The sequence below is a fragment of the Rhinoraja longicauda genome, chromosome 21, assembly GCF_053455715.1.
Source record: "Rhinoraja longicauda isolate Sanriku21f chromosome 21, sRhiLon1.1, whole genome shotgun sequence".
NCBI classification, from domain to species: domain Eukaryota; kingdom Metazoa; phylum Chordata; class Chondrichthyes; order Rajiformes; family Arhynchobatidae; genus Rhinoraja; species Rhinoraja longicauda.
The window spans coordinates 27,733,958-27,752,166 of NC_135973.1; the positions used below are offsets into that span (position 1 = coordinate 27,733,958).

Sequence of the window (18,209 nt, forward strand, 5' to 3'; positions counted from 1 at the left end):
CCTATTTATGTTACTTCAGTAATGCACATATGATACTGATGATACTGCACACATCAATACATTTTCATTGTTCGTGATGCTTTCTTGTCTATTTAAAAACCTTCGCTTCAGAAACACTGAATTTTAGTTTCCCCAATTATAGCATATAAACTAGATTCTACTGTCACAAAAAGCCTCACCACAGTAAATAACTAGGCTATGCGTGACATTTTTTATATAAGAGATATGTGCAAGGTAGTCTACCAGGTTACATGCTATTTTTACATATGCTTCAGTCAAGGAAAACTTTGAATATAGAAAGTGATATTAAATCTAACTTGAAAGCCTATTACAGATGCTCCTCGACCTACGTCTCACGGACCCTTGCGCAAGTCAGATGTTACGTAAGTAGGAATGGGAGTGGTACAGCGCACGCTTAAATTTACTATTCGTACTGTACAGTCCCAGTGAGACCACAGTGGGAGCTCCGACGTGGAGACCACAGACCACGGGGGGGAGCTCCGACGTGGAGACCACAGACCATGGGGGGGAGCTCCGACTTGGAGATCATGGGGGGGGCAGCTCCGACACAGAGACCACTGGAAAAGCTCCAATGCAGACTACATACGAGCATCCACAAGACTGGCATGCGGAAACAGCCGCATGTGCAGTAGCGTGCTGCTACCAAGACCATCAAGACGCGCAACTTGGAAATAAAGCAGTGGGCTTAAAGAATTGCTTATGTAAGTGAGAGTTTACGTTAAGTCACCTATTACATAAGTCAGAGAGTGCCTGTAATTAGAAATCAATTGCCATATAACTTTAATGCCTGATGTTATTATCGATTTAAAAATGCAATTTTGAAAGAGTTCAAATTGCTAGTTGAATCACCGTTCTACACGATACACTGGGTGGTAAAAATATCAGGCCAATTCTGTTCAAGCAGATAACTCCCAGATTTAGCCTTTCTTAGGGCAGCACAGCTAAGCCTAGTGCACTTACGTTAGCACCTAGAACAGAATGTCTTGGAGTCTTTACCACAAAGCTCAAGTTACAGATTTTCAAGCGCATTCATAAAATTAACTGGGTGCACAGCATTTATTTTTTATTATACATTTTCAGTGAGCATTACAAAGATATTTTTGTTCCAGTATTTATAAAACATATTTCCATTTCTGGAATAAATATTCATCATCATATTACTACATCCCAGGAATGTTACATCCCAGGGAATCCAAATGCTTCTGCTCTCCAATCTTCCATTCGTGTTGGCCAATACAAATTTTACAAAGAACAATATTTGCTATTTATTGCTAGTAAGTGAGGAATGATTGTATTCCCTGGAAGTTAAGAATGATGAGAAAAGATGATTGAGGTTTTCTAGATATTATAGGGGAATTGACAGACAAAAACTATTTCTGGTGACTTAAGAGTCAGGGATATAGTAGAAAATTAAGGCAGTTCTTTCGAGTGTTAAGATATAGTTCTCCACTCCAAATATTATGGAGGTACAAAATCCTCCTCCACAAATGCCAACTGTTGCCGAGTCAATTATTAATTTTAAATGCAGAGTGACAGATTTTGATACACCACATTATTATCACGAGATTTTGGGTAAAGAAGTTAGCTCTCAAGTCAGCAATAGTTTCACTGAACTGTGGAACATGCTCGAAAGCTTAAATGACAGATTCCTGTTTCTAGGTTTATATAAAGACACAAAGTGCTGGAGTAACTCAGCGGGTCAGGCGGTATATATGGAGAACATGGATGGGTGACGTTTCAGATTGGGACCCTTCTTCAGATTCCACTGACCCAAAACGCCGCCTATTCATGATCTCCAGAGATGCTGCCTAATCTGCTGGGTTACTCCAGCACTTTGTGTCTTTTTTTTTTAGTAAACCAGCATCTACAGTTCCTTGAGTATCCATTCATGTGTTGTGTGCAGAAAATTCATTTTCATTGTTTAAAATCTTCGCCATTATTTTATTAATGGCATCAAAGGCTGCACTCTTTGGAAAGGCTTGGATAAAATCTCTACCATCTTCCAGACTATGTGTCAGTTGTGGATCGAGAGGAACACACCCTGAGAAGAAGAAAATATATATGTTGATATTTTAAGAATAAGTATCACCTACATTAAATCAAAATCAATTTCTTCTATAAAGCAACACATACAGACATTGCTAGTGACCATGAGCATAGCTGCAAATGAGGAGCGGGCATAGACTCTCCGACTTCAAAATTAAATGGAAAATTAATAGGTTTGAATATGGGTTGTGAGAAATTTCCCTTTCTAAAGAAACATGGCAAAGAAAAAAAATGTATCCAAGCACACAGGTGTTCATATCCAATTATAATCTTACGGTTAAAGAAAAAATTATCTATTTTTAGTAAAAATATATACACATTAATTCATATAAATATCAAACAGTAGCATTGCAAAACTGCCCAGCTTTTCTTTTCACTTTGTCAAAATGAAAACTCTGAAGAACCGCATCATTTAGCAATTTATCAAAAGAGAAGAAAAAAAAAATTTCATAAGAAATACATAAGTGGAATGTTCATATTTAATAAACAGGCTAATGAGAATCAATGATCATCCAGAGAGCTGCCCGCACAAATCTGAACTCACTCTGTCTTCATGTGATTATGTCCCTAGATTTTTTGTTATGTCGATTTCCATTAAATGCTTTGCATTTCCCTGCAATTTCTCTCATCTCTGCGGTCTCAGTCCTATTCTGGCTGAAACTACTAAATGGTTGCTGGAGTGAAAAAGGAAAAGCAACAGAAACACACGAGACTGCAAGATGCAGTCTGACCCGCCGAGTCCTGACAGAACATTGGATTGCTATCTCTGGAACGCTGGAGATTGCAGGGAGACCTGATAAAAGTATATAAAATTATGGAGGCAGTCAGAACCTTTTACCTCGGACAGAAAATTCAAATACGAATAGCTTCATGGTGATAAATTTAAAGGCAGTACAATTTGTTTTTAAACACACCGACCATGGTGTGTGCCTGTAACGTGCTGCTTGGGGTGGTGATTGAGGCAGATGTGATAGTGGTTCAAGAGACTTTTGAATAGGCATATGGATATGCAGGAAACAGACGGATATGGATTATGTGCGGGCAGATAATAGTTGGCCTTGGCATCATACATAATACATAAACATAGTGGGCCGAAGGGCCTGTTCTCGAGCTGTACTGTTCTATGTTCTAATAATTAGATAACATTCTGTTCTGTACTCCCATTTACGTGATTGGAGCTCATGGTGCAACTTAGATCTGGAAATTTAGAGCATAAGAGTGATCCTTGCAGTGAAACAGATCATTGCAAGGGATTAGTCTTAGAGTCATACAGCACGGAAACAGGCTCCTTCGGCCCAGCTTGCCATGCCGACCAAGGAGCCCCATCGGCACTAGTCCCCACCTGCCTGCATTTGCCTCATATCCCTCATAACCCTTTCCTATCCATGTACCTGTCCGAATGTTAAGTCAAACAAGGGCAGAATTTAAACAGTAAATCGTAGGATCCTGGAGAGGGTGGCAAGGCAGAGAGTCCTAGAGGTATAGACACACAGTTCCCAGGAAGTAATGGTATAGATAGACAGGGTAGGGAAGATGGTGTTTGGCACACTTGCCTTCATTGGTTAAGCTATTGAGTACAGGAGTTGGAACATCATGTTACAGTTGTAGAACACACCTAGGTTTGGAGTATTATGCAGTTTTGCCACCCTGCTGCAGGAAGGATGTCATTGAGCATTAAAAATGAATCGGGATGTCACCAGGTCTCCAGGGCTTGAGTTATAAGGAGGGGCTGGATGGGCTTGGACTTTTTTCACTGGACCGAAGGAGGCTGAGGGATGACGAAAGGGGTGTACGAAACCATGAAAGGCACAGATAAAGTGAACAACCACATTCTTTCCCCAGGGTAGGGGTGTCCAGAACATGAGAGCAGAGGTTTAAGGTGAGACCTCCAGAAGAAACTTTCTCATGCAGAGGGTGGTGGGAAAAAGCTACCAAAGATAGTGTTTGAGGCAAGTACAATAACAACTTTAAAAGTCATTTGGACAGGTACATGGATAGAAAAGGTTTAAAAAAATATGTTCATAAATTCATTAATCATAGGTGCAGAATTAGGCCATTTGGCCCATCGAGTCTATTCCACCATTCCATCGTGGCTGATCTATCTTTCCCTCTCAACTCCATTCTCCTGTCTTCTTCCCGTAACCTTTGACAACCTTACTAATCAAGAACTTGCCAATCTCCACTTTTAAAATACCCAATGACTAGGCCTCCATAGCCATTAGTGGCAATGAAATCCACAGATTCACCACCCTTTGGATAAAGAAAATCCTCATCTCCTTTCTAAAGGTATGTCATTTTATTCTAATGGGTCAAATGTGAGCAAATGGGACATGTTTAAATGGAACAAGTTTGGCCAAATGGCCATGTTTTCCTGCAGTTTGACTTTATGACCCTATAACTATTAAACAGGTATGGCACATGGATCTCAAGTCACAGAACTCCAGCAATGTGTAGGAAAGAACTGCAGATGCTGGTTTAAATCGAAGGTAGACACAAAATGCTGGAGTAACTCAGCGGGTCAGGCAGCATCTCTGGAGAGAAGGAATAAGTGACGTTTCGTGAGAGACCCTTCTTCAGTCTGAAGAAGGGTCTCAACCTGAAATGTCACCCACCCATTCCTTCTCTCCAGAGATGTTGCCTGTCACCGCTGAATTACTCCAGCATTTTGTTGTCTACCTTTGGTTCAATCTTGACCTTGGATTCTCCCTGTGACCATGTTTGGGAGGGCAGGGGTTCAGTTGCTGAGTATGCAGAAGAGAATAGGTTACAGGGGAAATAAGCATGGGAATAGGACTGACCGGGTTGCTCTGAGAGAGAGCAGAGATGGGCCAAATGAAATAAGAAAAAAAGACAGAAAATCTTATCAATTACAAAATGTATCTCTCTCAATGTTATTCCTTAAATCAATAGAACTTCTGACATGATTTAATTGCAAAATTCTAAAATGGATCTTATTTGCAAAGAAATATATTTTAACATACATATTATCAAGATAATTGGAGGAGATTAATAGACGAAAGATTAGATACTAAATTCACGTTTGGAGGCTCACCTAGAAAGGGGACCCCAGACTGCTCAGCAAGTGCTTCTCCACCTCCTTTGGAAAATACATTAGTGCATTCCTGAAAAAGAATCAGTTATTCAGTCAAGAATCTGAAGCAGCTAAACAATGTCCCTTTACAAGCCATGAAAGAGCAATAAAACTATCGACATATGCCACCTCTGCATCGTGATGTAGAGAATATTGGGGATTTCTACACGTTTCATAACCTAACCACAAAATGGTGTCATTAACTCAACATTCTTCCCAGGCAGTCATTGTATTCCTTCATCCCTAAAGCAGTTAAGGATAAACAATTGAAAGGAAGAGGCTTTCTGGCTTAAACAAACTACTCTTGATGGAAGGCATCTTCAAACTGTAACCATTTATTGCACGAGCTTTAACCAATTTTTAAAAAGTTGTTCAAGGCCATTATTAGTGTGTGACAGACAAACTTTGGTCCTAAAACATAATGTTTATGGGTTGGAGTTCCTTCATGAACATATTAGAAGGTAACAAATTTTTTAATGTTTTTTTTTTCAAATAGTATGTGATATTTCAGCTACCACTTGAACCCTTTTTGTTTTGGTCTTTATTTTGCATTCTGTAAAATGTTTAAAATATTACAGTAGTAAAAGAAAATTTTGCTTTCTTTCAGTCTAAGAAAATTACTGTAACATGACAAAATGGTTGTTCAACCAGCTTGATGGCAGCACTGCTGCAGGATACCAAAGATTCTGTTAAAGCAAAGACTGGCAGTTAAGAATATTAGCAGAGAGAAATCCACAATGCAGAATTTGTCAACTCCTTGTGGTCAGCTTTGTTTGTTCCTTGCTGCTTCAGGTCATTACCATTATTCAACATACAAGATCACAAAACTTGATCAATATGGTATAATAAACCCACAGTTCCAATCTGAGCTCATACTCACAGAACAGTTTGGGCAGACAAAGCCACTCATGTTTTCAATTATTCCTATGACAGGTAACCCAGTTTTCTTGCAGAATGTCAGTTCCCTTCTTACATCTCCTATGGACACTCCCTGTAAATGAAACAGAAACACTTAGAAACTGCTGAAGATGGTAACATAAAGTTTTTCACATAAAATAAAACAATCTTTTTGGTCAATATTCATCATCAAGGATCAGATATGAATGGTCCACGTGATAAATACAGATTTATCGCTGGTTATTGAATCACAATGCAGGATGAACGGAATGTTTTTTTCCTCACCAAATGAGCTAGAAGTTTTTAAAAAAACAGGTCCTGATTAGTTGGCACCAATCTTTCCAATTGGAAGTCTCCAGTTTTTAGTAGGAGGTGACAGAGATTTCATTGCTTTAGGAGTCAGTGAAGAAACAAACTACGGAATGAAACTATGGTGCAAAAGTATGTGTCACGGAGAGTCTAATGCAGCATATTTAAAGCTGAGAAATAATGCCTGAGGAGTACATGTTAGGTTAGAATTAGCAAACTATGAGATATGTACTAAAATGATAACAACAAAGGGGCACAGAAGCATGGAATAAAAAATGTGCATTAGTTTGAAGGGGCAGAAAAAGGTAGATTCATTTCTGGGGTCATTTTAGCAGCACCAATTTTGAATTCATAAAAATTAGGAATAGAAGCAAAGTTGAATTGGGAGACTTGGTCTCAATGTCAAATGTCACAACTCTTAATGGAGGAGATAGAAATGATATTCCACATCAATGATACTTTACTGTCACATGTACCTAGGGTACAGTGAAATGCTTTGTTTTGCGTACAACCCGGTAAAATCATGTAGTGGACCTCACCTAGACAGCACACGCGTCGCCATGTTTTGGCACTGACAAAGTTACAAAAGTTTGCCGCTGAGAACTATCTGCTACCATACGCCGCATGTGACAATCCTACCACCCCCCCCCCCCCCACCCCCGTTAGGTCCTCCATCATTCACTGCATCCCCCCATCGTGTCTCCTATCGTTCTCGGTGGCCCCACCCCTGCCAGCCCCCCTCGCTCTCTGACGATGGGTAAATTGAAGGGAATGAACCTTTCAATACTGGGTAAAATAACTTCACTTTGTACAAAAACAGTTACTGGAAAGAAATGAAAAACAGAAATTGAATGCTTGCTCTGAATAGGTTGAATTGCAAGATCAGACATGAGTGGAACTGATTTTATCAAATGAAAGGTAGTAAATCCAATACTTTAGTTTTAAATAGGATAAAATATGGATAGGTGACATTTCGAGTCACCAATCCATGTTCTCCAGTGATGCTGCCTGACGTGCTGTGCTACTCCAGCACATGGTGCCTTTTTTTTTAAACAGTGCCAGCTTTGTGGAATTGTTACAATAATCATTGGTGACACTAGAGGGCAGTTTCAGCAAAATCTGGAACCAAGGATGTGCTAAGTGCCCGGTGAATCCCATTTAACAAATACGCCCGTTTACAGTGATACCCAGAAAAGCCCCAAATTCCTCAATGTCATAATCACTGATAAAGATGAAACTCCACATGTATTATGTTACTTAAGTATACAATACAGGCTTAATTGCACGAATTAGAGAAAAAACTATGGGAAAACCCCAGAATAAAGAAGAAATGAGGATATTTCTGAACCAAGCATTTAGCTTCAAACTAGAAAATGCTATATTTCCATGTTATTCGCACTACAGTGGAAAAATAAATTGGGACTAAAATGCAGGCTTTTTGGTTTATCTGGGGCGGCAGTGGTAGAGTTGCTGCCTTACAGCGCCAGAGAAAAACATGGGGAAAATCCCAGAATAAAGAGTCGGGTTTGAGCCTGACTAACCTGATCCTAATCTAGCTCAAAGAGGGAAAAACAGCTTATGAAAGAGAATGGTTAAGTCCCTTAATAAATTCACCTGAGGTGTCGTAACCAAGATAGCTCCATCAGGTTTATGCTGGCGAAGGGCTTCCACCACCGAGATATGTTCATCAGAGGTTCCAGGAGGAGTGTCTACAATCAGATAGTCAAGTTCTCCCCATGCCACATCCGAAATAAATTGCTTGATAAGAGCTAAATGGAACAATCAGTTATTTATACATTCAGAGGACATTCAAAGCAGCTCAATTCGTCTTATCTGCTATCCAGCGTTAATCTTCCAATCATTTCACATTCCCTTACAATACAGGAGACCATTCGCCCATCAGCTCTCAAGAGTAATCCCATTTCCCAATTATTTCGAAGTAATCCCATTTCCAAATATTTCCTTGTAACCTTCTCATTAACACCACCCATTCTCCTGCCACCCACATACTCGAGGAGCCATTTACAGTGGCCAATTAACAACTCTCACATCTTTGTTTAAAGTTTTACGGTTTAAAGATATAGCATAGAAACAGGCCCCTTGGCTCATCATGTCCAGGCTGAACATTGATCAACATAGTTCTATCTTATCCAACTTTCTGCTCAATTCCCTACACTTCAGAGGCAATTTACATAGTTTAACTAATCTGCAAACTCGCACGGTCATTGGGACAACGTGCAAACTCCACACAGACAGCACACAAGGTCAGGATGGAACCCGGGACTATGGTGCTGTGAGGCAGCAGTTCTACCAACTGCACCACTGTGTTGCCCTTCATGATGTGGGAGAAAACCAGAGCACCTGAACAACATCCTTGAAGTCAAAGAGAAATCGTCCAAATTCTACACAGCTGGCAGCAGAGGTCAGAATCGAACGTAGGTCACAGGAGCTGAGAGAGGAAATCACACACTACACACCCTACCACTGAGGCACATGAGGTGTATCAATCAGATCAATAAAGTTCCCCCAGCAGTTTGTGTTTTGCTCCAGACTTCAGCGTCTGCAGTCACTCGTGTCTACAGAATTTCAATATTTCTCTGCATTTCTCATAATAAATTTCAACATGTTGCGATTTTGTAACAAGATCACAATAGCAAACTATTCATGATGTATTGCGTTACTGAGCTACAACTCATTAAACTTGGCCAATGTGTTTATGTCTGTACAGAACACAAGATCTATAAAGGATTACTAGCTCTTGAACACAATCTTGGAGCTGGCAAGCATTTATGAATTGCTGGCTCTCGGTCAGAAAAGTAAAGTTATGAATTAATCCTTTATTACAGACCAAATATTCTTAAGTGCTTCATTTGAAGTGCAACTGCAGATCATTCATTTAAACATCCAATAATGGAAATGTCAGTTTGAAGAGAAGCTTTGAGCTTCAAAGAAGCAACCATTCCAAGCATTGAGATCCTCGATTGAATTCTATTCCAGTCATTTCATGACACAGGTCCACCACCGATTTTCTGGCACCCTTGGTTCCAGAGCCTTTCGGGATTATCTGTTTTACCGGACCCGCAGAGGCCCACAAAGGCAGCTATGGAACAGATCTGCCGGCTCTGGTGAGGCCAGGGTTCCAGAGCCCTGACTGAAGGGGGCAAATTCAACCTGCCGTTTGGCGCAAAAGTCCCGATAAGGTCGAGATGGGCTGCCTTATCCGGTCTAAGAGCCACATTTTCAGGGGGACTTCTGGGGGGGGGATCTGTCCGGATTAAAGCGGAGGCCAGACCGCCAGTTGCCGGAAAATCGGTGGTGGTCCTATATTACTGCCTGGTATGACCAAAGGTTAATGTCTCATCAAAATTAATGGGGTACTGATCAAAAAGGTCATAGTCATAGATATATACAGCATGGAAACAGGCCCATTTGGCCAACCTAGTCCACGCTGACCATCAATCACCCCATTACTCTAATCGTACACTAATCTAATACAACTTTATAACATATAACATATAACATATAACAACTACAGCATGGAAACAGGCCTGTCCGGCCCTACCAGTCCACGCCGACCATTCTCCCTGACCTAGTCTCATCTACCTGCACTCAGACCATAACCCTCCAATCCCCTCCTATCCATATACCTATCCAATTTACTCTTAAATAATAAAATCGAGCCAGCCTCCACCACTTCCACCGGAAGCCCATTCCATACAGCCACAACCCTCTGAGTAAAGAAGTTCCCCCTCATGTTACCCCTAAACCTTTGTCCCTCAATTCTGAAGCTATGTCCCCTTGTTGGAATCTTCCCCACTCTCAAAGGGAAAAGCCTACCCACGTCAACTCTGTCCGTCCCTCTCATAATTTTAAAAACCTCTATCAAGTCCCCCCTCAACCTTCTACGCTCCAAAGAATAAAGACCCAACCTGTTCAACCTCTCTCTGTAGCCTAAGTGCTGAAACCCAGGCAACATTCTAGTAAATCTCCTCTGTACCCTCTCCATTTTGTCGACATCCTTCCTATAATTTGGCAACCAGAACTGCACACCATACTCCAGGTTCGGCCTCACCAATGCCCTGTACAATTTCAACATTACATCCCAACTTCTATACTCGATGCTCTGATTTATAAAGGCAAGCATACCAAACGCCTTCTTCACCACCCTATCCACATGAGATTCCACCTTCAGGGAACAATGCACAGTTATTCCCAGATCCCTCTGTTCCACTGCATTCCTCAATTCCCTACCATTTACCCTGTACGTCCTATTTTGATTTGTCCTACCAAAATGCAGCACCTCACACTTATCAGCATTAAACTCCATCTGCCATCTTTCAGCCCACCCTTCCAAAAGGCCCAAGTCTCTCTGTAGACTTTGAAACTCTACTTCATTACTAACTACACCACCTATCTTAGTATCATCTGCATATTTACTAATCCAATTTGCCACACCATCATCCAGATCATTAATGTAAATGACAAACAACAGTGGACCCAACACAGATCCTTGGGGCACTCCACTAGACACTGGCCTCCAACCTGACATACAATTGTCAACCGTTACCCTCTGGTATCTCCCATTCAGCCATTGTTGAATCCATCTTGCAACCTCACTATTAATACCCAACGATTTAACCTTCTTAATCAACCTTCCATGTGGAACCTTGTCAAATGCCTTACTGAAGTCCATATAGACAACATCCACAGCCTTGCCGTTATCAATTTCCCTGGTAACCTCTTCAAAAAATTCAAGAAGATTAGTCAAACATGACCTTCCAGGCACAAATCCATGTTGACTGTTTCTAATCATGCCTTGATTATCCAAATAATTATATATATTGTCCCTAAGTATCTTTTCCATTAATTTTCCCACCACAGACGTCAAACTAATAGGTCTATAATTGCTAGGTTTGTCATCAATTCCCTCCAGTTTCTACCACTCACCTACACACAAGGGGCAATGGGATGTGTGGGCAACCGGAGCACCTGGAGGAAACCCAAACGGTCACAGAAAAAACATGCAAGCTCCACACAGAGAGCACCCAAGGTTAGGATTGAAGTTGGGTCTCTGGCGCTGTGAGGCAGTGGCTCTACCAGCTGTGTGGCTGGTCTGGCAGTTTCAACGTGCTGAGGGAAAGTTCCAAACAGGCATAAATCACTTCTAAGTAATCATTGATTACTGGGCATCTGTCCAAGATTGTTCTGTTATGTTGCAAAGTAACACGAGATCACCTGTTTTCTTTGGCCCTCTCCAAATCACAGCATCATCTGGACTCTCCAAGAGAAAGCCTATTGACATCAAGCATATCGTTTTATCGGTGTCTACGTAAACCGGTACCCATCCAGCATCACATTGGTGCACGGCACTATGGAGAACATTCAGCATCCGCGGTATGCTGGGACCACATAGATCAATGTCTAGAATTCCAACCTACAATAAAACAACAATCAACAAAATTTAAATGAGAAACTGAGAGAACTTGGAAGCACAGATTAATTAAACTAAAGATTTCAGGTTGTAAGTTTATGCGAGATTTCTGAGACAACACGGTTAAAAACTGTTTCTGATTCAGATCTGGCTCAGAATAAAAAGATGGCGGTTATGCCTCCCTCCTCCCACCACAGACGACAGAGTGAAAGAAAAGAGAGCAAATTTTACAAGTATTTGAAAATGGAAACATATAAATAATTAGATCTAATCTACCAACATTTTTTTTAATGACTTGGCTTCAGTCATTGGGAAGTATTTCATGTCAGAAAACTATCCAGTCACACAGTGGAATCCTGGCACAAAGAATAGCCTTAAATGCCCTGTTCTCCAACAGTGTCAAGTCAAGTCAAGTCAAGTCAATTTTATTTGTATAGCACATTTAAAAACAACCCACGTTGACCAAAGTGCTGTACATCTGATTAGGTACTAAGGAAAAAAATGAAACATACAGTAGCACGCAAACAGTTCACAGCGCCTCCTCAATGAGCCTCAAACGCTAGGGAGTAGAAATAGGTTTTGAGCCTGGACTTAAAGGAGTCGATGGAGGGGGCAGTTCTGATGGGGAGAGGGATGCTGTTCCACAGTCTAGGAGCTGCAACCGCAAAAGCGCGGTCACCCCTGAGCTTAAGCCTAGACCGCGGGATAGTGAGTAGCCCCAAGTCGGCCGACCTGAGGGACCTGGAGTTAGAGAGGGGGGTTAGAAGATTTTTGATGTAGGGGGGGGAATGTCCATTTAGGGCTTTATACGTGAATAGGAGGAGCTTGAAGTTGATTCTGTACCGTACAGGGAGCCAGTGGAGAGAGGCCAGAATCGGGGTGATGTGGTCCCTTTTACGGGTACCCGTCAGGAGTCTCGCTGCGGCGTTTTGGACCAGTTGCAGGCGGGACAGGGAAGATTGGCTGATCCCAGTGTATAGGGAGTTGCAGTAGTCTAGGTGGGAGGAAATGAAAGCGTGAATGATTTTTTCTGTGTCGTCGAATTGGAGGAAAGGTTTGATTTTAGCTATGGTTCGAAGTTGGAAGTGGTCCTTGTTTCAATCAGACTGGTCATGAGATGTGCAGTAGTCTTGCATATACACTGGCAGATTGCTCAGGAGCATCACAAAGATAGTTTTGAGAACCAGTAGCCTGCCAACTGGCTATAGAATAAAGAATAAAAAGAGGAGGGGAGGACTATTCACATTATTTAAGCATATTCCACCATTCAATAAGGTACAGATTACCTCTGGGTAATTTGGGTCTGAAGAAGGATCCCGACCCAAAACGTCACCCATCCTTTTTCTCCAGAGATGCTACCTGGCCCGCTGAGTTACTCCAGCACTTTGTGTCTGTCTTAGGTACGGATTAGCCTTCTACCTCAACTTCACCTTCCCAGATAGCCCAATATCCTCTAATTCCCTTAGCATTCAACTATTTATATTTGATTGAATATATTCAAAAGCTGAGCAAAATAGAACTTTCATGGCATAGGCCATTCAGCCTATCGAGTCGACACTGAATCTTAGCAGAACAACCCTATTCCCTCCATTCTGTTTCCATCAATTATAAGACTTTGTGTTCTTCTCACACTCCCACCCCCACCCCCACCCCCACCCCTTTCTCCCCTCCCCCTTTTTTCCCCTCATATTCTCCCTTGTTATCTTTTGCTCTAAATTTTAAACCTGTTCTAGAACCATCTGCCAATAGGAACTATTTCTCCTAAAAAAAAAAACTTTGGAATGTGTGCGATCCAGTAAAGAGATTTTTGAAAGTTACCTTTTGCCGGCACTTAAACAACTGATAATAATAATAATAATAATATATTCCTTTATTTGTCCCACACTGGGGAAATTTGCAGTGTTATCTCAGCAAAGTGGACAGCAAGAGACAATTATTATAAATAAAAATAAAGATAAGGATAAACTGTCACACTGGAATTTAGAAGGATGAGGGGGGATCTTATTGAAACATATAAGATAATTAGGGGATTGGACACATTAGAGGCAGATAACATGTTCCCAATGTTGGGGGAGTCCAGAACAAGGGGCCACAGTTTGAGAATAAGGGGTAGGCCATTTAGAACGGAGATGAGGAAGAACTTTTTCAGTCAGAGGGTGGTGAAGGTGTGGAATTCTCTGCCTCAGAAGGCAGTGGAGGCCAGTTCGTTGGATGCTTTCAAGAGAGAGCTGGATAGAGCTCTTAAGGATAGCGGAGTGAGGGGGTATGGGGAGAAGGCAGGAACGGGGTACTGATTGATAGTGATCAGCCATGATCGCATTGAATGGCGGTGCTGGCTCGAAGGGCTGAATGGCCTACTCCTGCACCTATTGTCTATTGTCTATTGTCATCATTTACTGTGTTATTCCTTTACTGTTACTGTTGACTGGTCTGCTGGGAATAGCGCTGGTTGTGCAGTCTCACAGCAGCGGGAAGGAAGGACCTCCGATATCTCTCCTTCACGCACTTGGGGTGAAGGAGTCTGTCAACTTAAGACTTGTGGTATTATGAGTTCATAGCTCTATAAAAACGCTCTACATTGTAAATCTTAAAAGGCATCGACAAGCATTCTTTAAATGTAAGAAAATTAAAGTAACTGCATTCTTTGTCAGAACTATGAAGCAAAAATACATTACATTTTAAGATCAAGATAGAATGGGTGAGGGATGAGATATGGAGAAGGGGGAGACAGAAGAGGGGGAGGAAGGAGAAAGGGGGGGAGGGGGGAAGCGGGGGAGAACACAAACAAATGAACATGTTGTTTTTCCTCCTTACCTTCTTCCCTGCATTCCTCAATGCCAGGGCTAATTCTGTTGTGATGGTGCTTTTTCCTACTCCTCCTTTGCCCGATAGAACCAGCAGAATATGATCAACAGATGCCAGATTATCTTTGCAAAAAAAAGTAAAGTCCTTGAAGAGTGCAGAAACCTGAACAGATCAAGACAGTCCAGTTTGTAGGACAAACTGTCTGCAATAATTGCAGCGTCTTACGAACATTTAACCCCAAGCATATTTCTGGAATTGTGCACCGTGCCACACTTTAACTAAGGAATCTCCCTCTTCTCAGTGAGAACTTACATAGATCTATATCCCAATATATTCATTCAAATAGGTTGCGTAGAACCTCATGTACATAAGATATTGATCTTCTGGAGCAATCCAGCCTCAACAGGACTAAAGATAGTGCTAATGAGTGGGAATCGCTGGTTGGCATGGAATTGGTAGACCGAAGGGCCTTTTTGTGCGCTGTATCTCTAAACTACACTAAATCTATGGATGCTAGAATCTGAAACAAAAACACTGGAAGAACAGCCAGTCAAGCAGCAGAAATGTATAGGAAGGAACTGCAGATGCTGGTTTAAACTAAAGATAGGCACAAAAAGCTGGAGTAACTCAGCGGGACAGACCCTTCTTCAGTGATGTACCCTCACTGACCATGTCAACATCTGAACTAAATCGCACTGAATTAAATTTTCATGGTGATTTTATAGGACAACAGTGTAGCTTAGACGGTTCTTGGGGGGGGTCCTGTGGCGGATCAGGCCACTCCTTGGGTCAGCCCCCTCGTTACGTGACGGACAGGCGAAAGGGGTTAAAAGCCAGGCCAAGGGAAGGCGTATCTTATCCCTAGGAGAACTACGCTGTGGGCAGGAGCTCACAGCCTAATAAAAGAATCTAACTAAACACTGCCTGGCGTCTTGCCTTTTCTCTGGCCTCCGCCAGGCCACTACAACAGCATCTCTTGTTAAAAAGAAAGTGAGATACCCTTCAAGTTTTCTAAATTAAGCTTTCAATTGTTCAGGAGAAGAAATGCAACTAATCTTGAAAGAAATGCAACTAATTTTGAGGCCGCACAAAAGGAATTGGAATTGTATTTGGGAGGGGGAGAGACAAAGTTCAAGCTATATTGTACTATGGCCTCAAGTACACTCAGTTCCACTATCAGGGCACGGGCTTATGTTGCACGCTTAACTGGCCAGAAATTCCCACACTACAGCGTACATATCGCATTTTACTTTGCTTAGTCCAATGCATACACAATTTTACATTCAGCAGTAATCCATAGAAATAGTGAAGGGTGACACTGTCTTGTATTACATAGCTACTAGGTCTGTGTAGGAAATAAACTGTAGATGCTGGTTACACACCAAAGATAGACACAAAATGCTGGAGTCACTCAGCGGGACAGGCAGCATCTCTGGAGAGAAGGAATGGGTGATGTTTCAGGTCAAGTCCCTTCTTCAAACATGTACAGTTTTTAGTGCTGAAGTCTTATGATTACAAATAAAATACAAAGTATTTGTGCTATAAGCGCTCAACCAAAAAAACAAAAGCCAAAGTAGTATTTAAACTGCTTATACACAATGACAATTACTAACTCCTTATGCAATAATAAGGTCTCTACATGTTAAGCACATAAAAAATGATAGTGTAGATGCAAGTATATCATTAGGGTTATCAAGTGGGCACCTCCACTCACTGGTGTTTTGTTGAGTTAGCCCCACAACACTTCGGGAAGGTTCAATGGTTAGTTCTGGCGCCCCAGTATCACCCCCCTCAATACCTGCTCTCACCACCTATGCTACCAGTATCTACTAAATAAAATAAACTTACACAGAAGACACTTACAAAGAAACACACGTACCACAAGTTATACATTTCCCTTCTGCCCCCAAATGACACTATTTCTTCTCCACCAAATCTACCTACTGCTTTTTGTTACTGCCTCTGACGTCTCCTTTACAGCCTAACGTGAACTATGTCCGCAAATTCCTAGGCCTAGCTGTCCAAACAGCGATATGGTCGATCACGCTATGAAACCTCTACAACCCACCTCTACAGGACATACTCTTGCTGTCCATCCTGCTGCTCAACTTCTGCTGCCAAATCTACATATCCCAGCTTTTTCCTTTCATAAGCCACATCCACTAAGTTCTCCCAAGGCACCGTCAATTCTATAAAATACACTATCCGCTGACTAACGGATTACCAATTATTTCCTGTCTGTGGAACAACAAGCTTTCCTCCCAATTCTACCTGCATCTCCCAATCATTGGCTCCCCTTGGCTGGCCTAACCTCCTCCACCTTTGTCTTCCGCACAGACAAAATGAATAGCTACACTCTCAGTCCTGATGACTACAGAATTCACTTGTGCTCTTCTCCTCTCAATTGCTGCAGCCATACACTTCAAGACCTGGTTATGCCGCCACGTATACCGACCCCGAGAAAGACTAGTCTTACATCATGACAAAATATGCCTCAATGTTGCCACCTCTGAACACAGGGACATGTCGGGTGTCCACCGACCCAGTTTGAGGTTCTGTGGTGATGGTAGCATATCATAAACAGCCCCTATAAGGAAACTTACATGACCCTCCTCCATGCACCAAAGGTCCCTCCAGCTAAATTTCCTCTTTTCTACACTTTCCCTATTCATCCACTGCCCTTGCTTAACCTGAACTACTAATCTTATAGATCTCACTATTTTTAGATTATCAATGTGAGATTTGTTTTACATCAACCAATGTAAAATTGGTCAAAAAGATTGAGTTCCCATTTTGACTACCTGTATATTCACATATTCACATTCACATATAACACCGTGCAACAAGTATAATCACGCAAATAAATATGACCATCACGTCATGTGTATGTGTGCACATGGGTCTTCATCCACCTCCTCATAAATTCATGTTATAGGAGCAGAATTAGGCCATTCGGCCCCTCGAGACTACTCCGCCATTCAATCATGGCTGATCTATCTTTCCTTCACAACTCCATTCTCCTGCCTTCGCCTCATATAACCCCTGACATAACCAAGATTGCAGAGCAAAAAGCCTGCAAGGGGGCACGCAGTAGGGAAACAGGCCCTTCGGCCCAACTCATCCATGATGACCAAGATGCCCAAATGTAGTTCCACCCCCAACCACTATCCCCCTCTTAGCCTGTAGACAACTATGATGAAACGCAATACGTCTCCTTTTGTCCCTGCCAGTGACCTGCAGTCTCTCCTCTGCAGATAGACACCGAGTGCTGGAGTAACTCTGCGGGTCAGGCAGCGACTCTGGAGAGAAGGTAAAGTTTCGTTGCCTGTCCCGCTGAGTTACTCCACCATTTTGTGTCTATCTTCGGTGTAAACCAGCATCTGCAGTCCCTTCCTACACGTCTCTCCCCCTGACCCTGGACCTTGATCTCCTCCCCCTTCCCCTCACGACGCCGGGCCGAAGGGAAGCGGTTTCTCTTTACCTTCCGCCATCTCCATGTCGCCCGCTCGCTCCGCACGACGACGGGAACGTCGGACTCCTACGTCACGGCGTGCGCGGCCCAGACAGTCCGCGGACGTCATCACGCGCGGACGTCATCACGCGATGACG

At 42.2% G+C, this 18,209-nt stretch overlaps 1 protein-coding gene across 1 annotated transcript; it reads right to left on the minus strand.

Moving 5' to 3' along the window:
* Positions 1–1,045: 1,045 nt before the first annotated feature.
* nubp2 (nucleotide binding protein 2 (MinD homolog, E. coli)) lies at positions 1,046–18,181 on the minus strand. Its single transcript, XM_078418173.1, has 7 exons — positions 18,082–18,181; positions 14,610–14,722; positions 11,600–11,798; positions 7,979–8,133; positions 6,039–6,149; positions 5,120–5,189; positions 1,046–2,062 (listed from the first exon to the last, which is right to left on the minus strand). Exons 1-7 carry the CDS (start codon positions 18,179–18,181, stop codon positions 1,908–1,910), a joined length of 903 nt encoding a protein of 300 aa, XP_078274299.1. The 3' UTR covers positions 1,046–1,907.
* Between the last annotated feature and the right edge of the window lie 28 nt (positions 18,182–18,209).

Coding starts and splice junctions, on each gene's coding strand:
- nubp2 (XM_078418173.1), bottom strand. CDS start 18,181: ATGACGTCCGCGGACTGTCTGGGCCGCGCACGCCGTGACGTAGGAGTC. Junction 6,150..7,978: donor TCTTGGTTACGACACCTCAG/GTGAATTTATTA, acceptor TTTCATTTACAG/GGAGTGTCCATAGGAGATGT. Junction 5,190..6,038: donor TTGTCTGCCCAAACTGTTCT/GTGAGTATGAGC, acceptor ATTCTTTTTCAG/GAATGCACTAATGTATTTTC.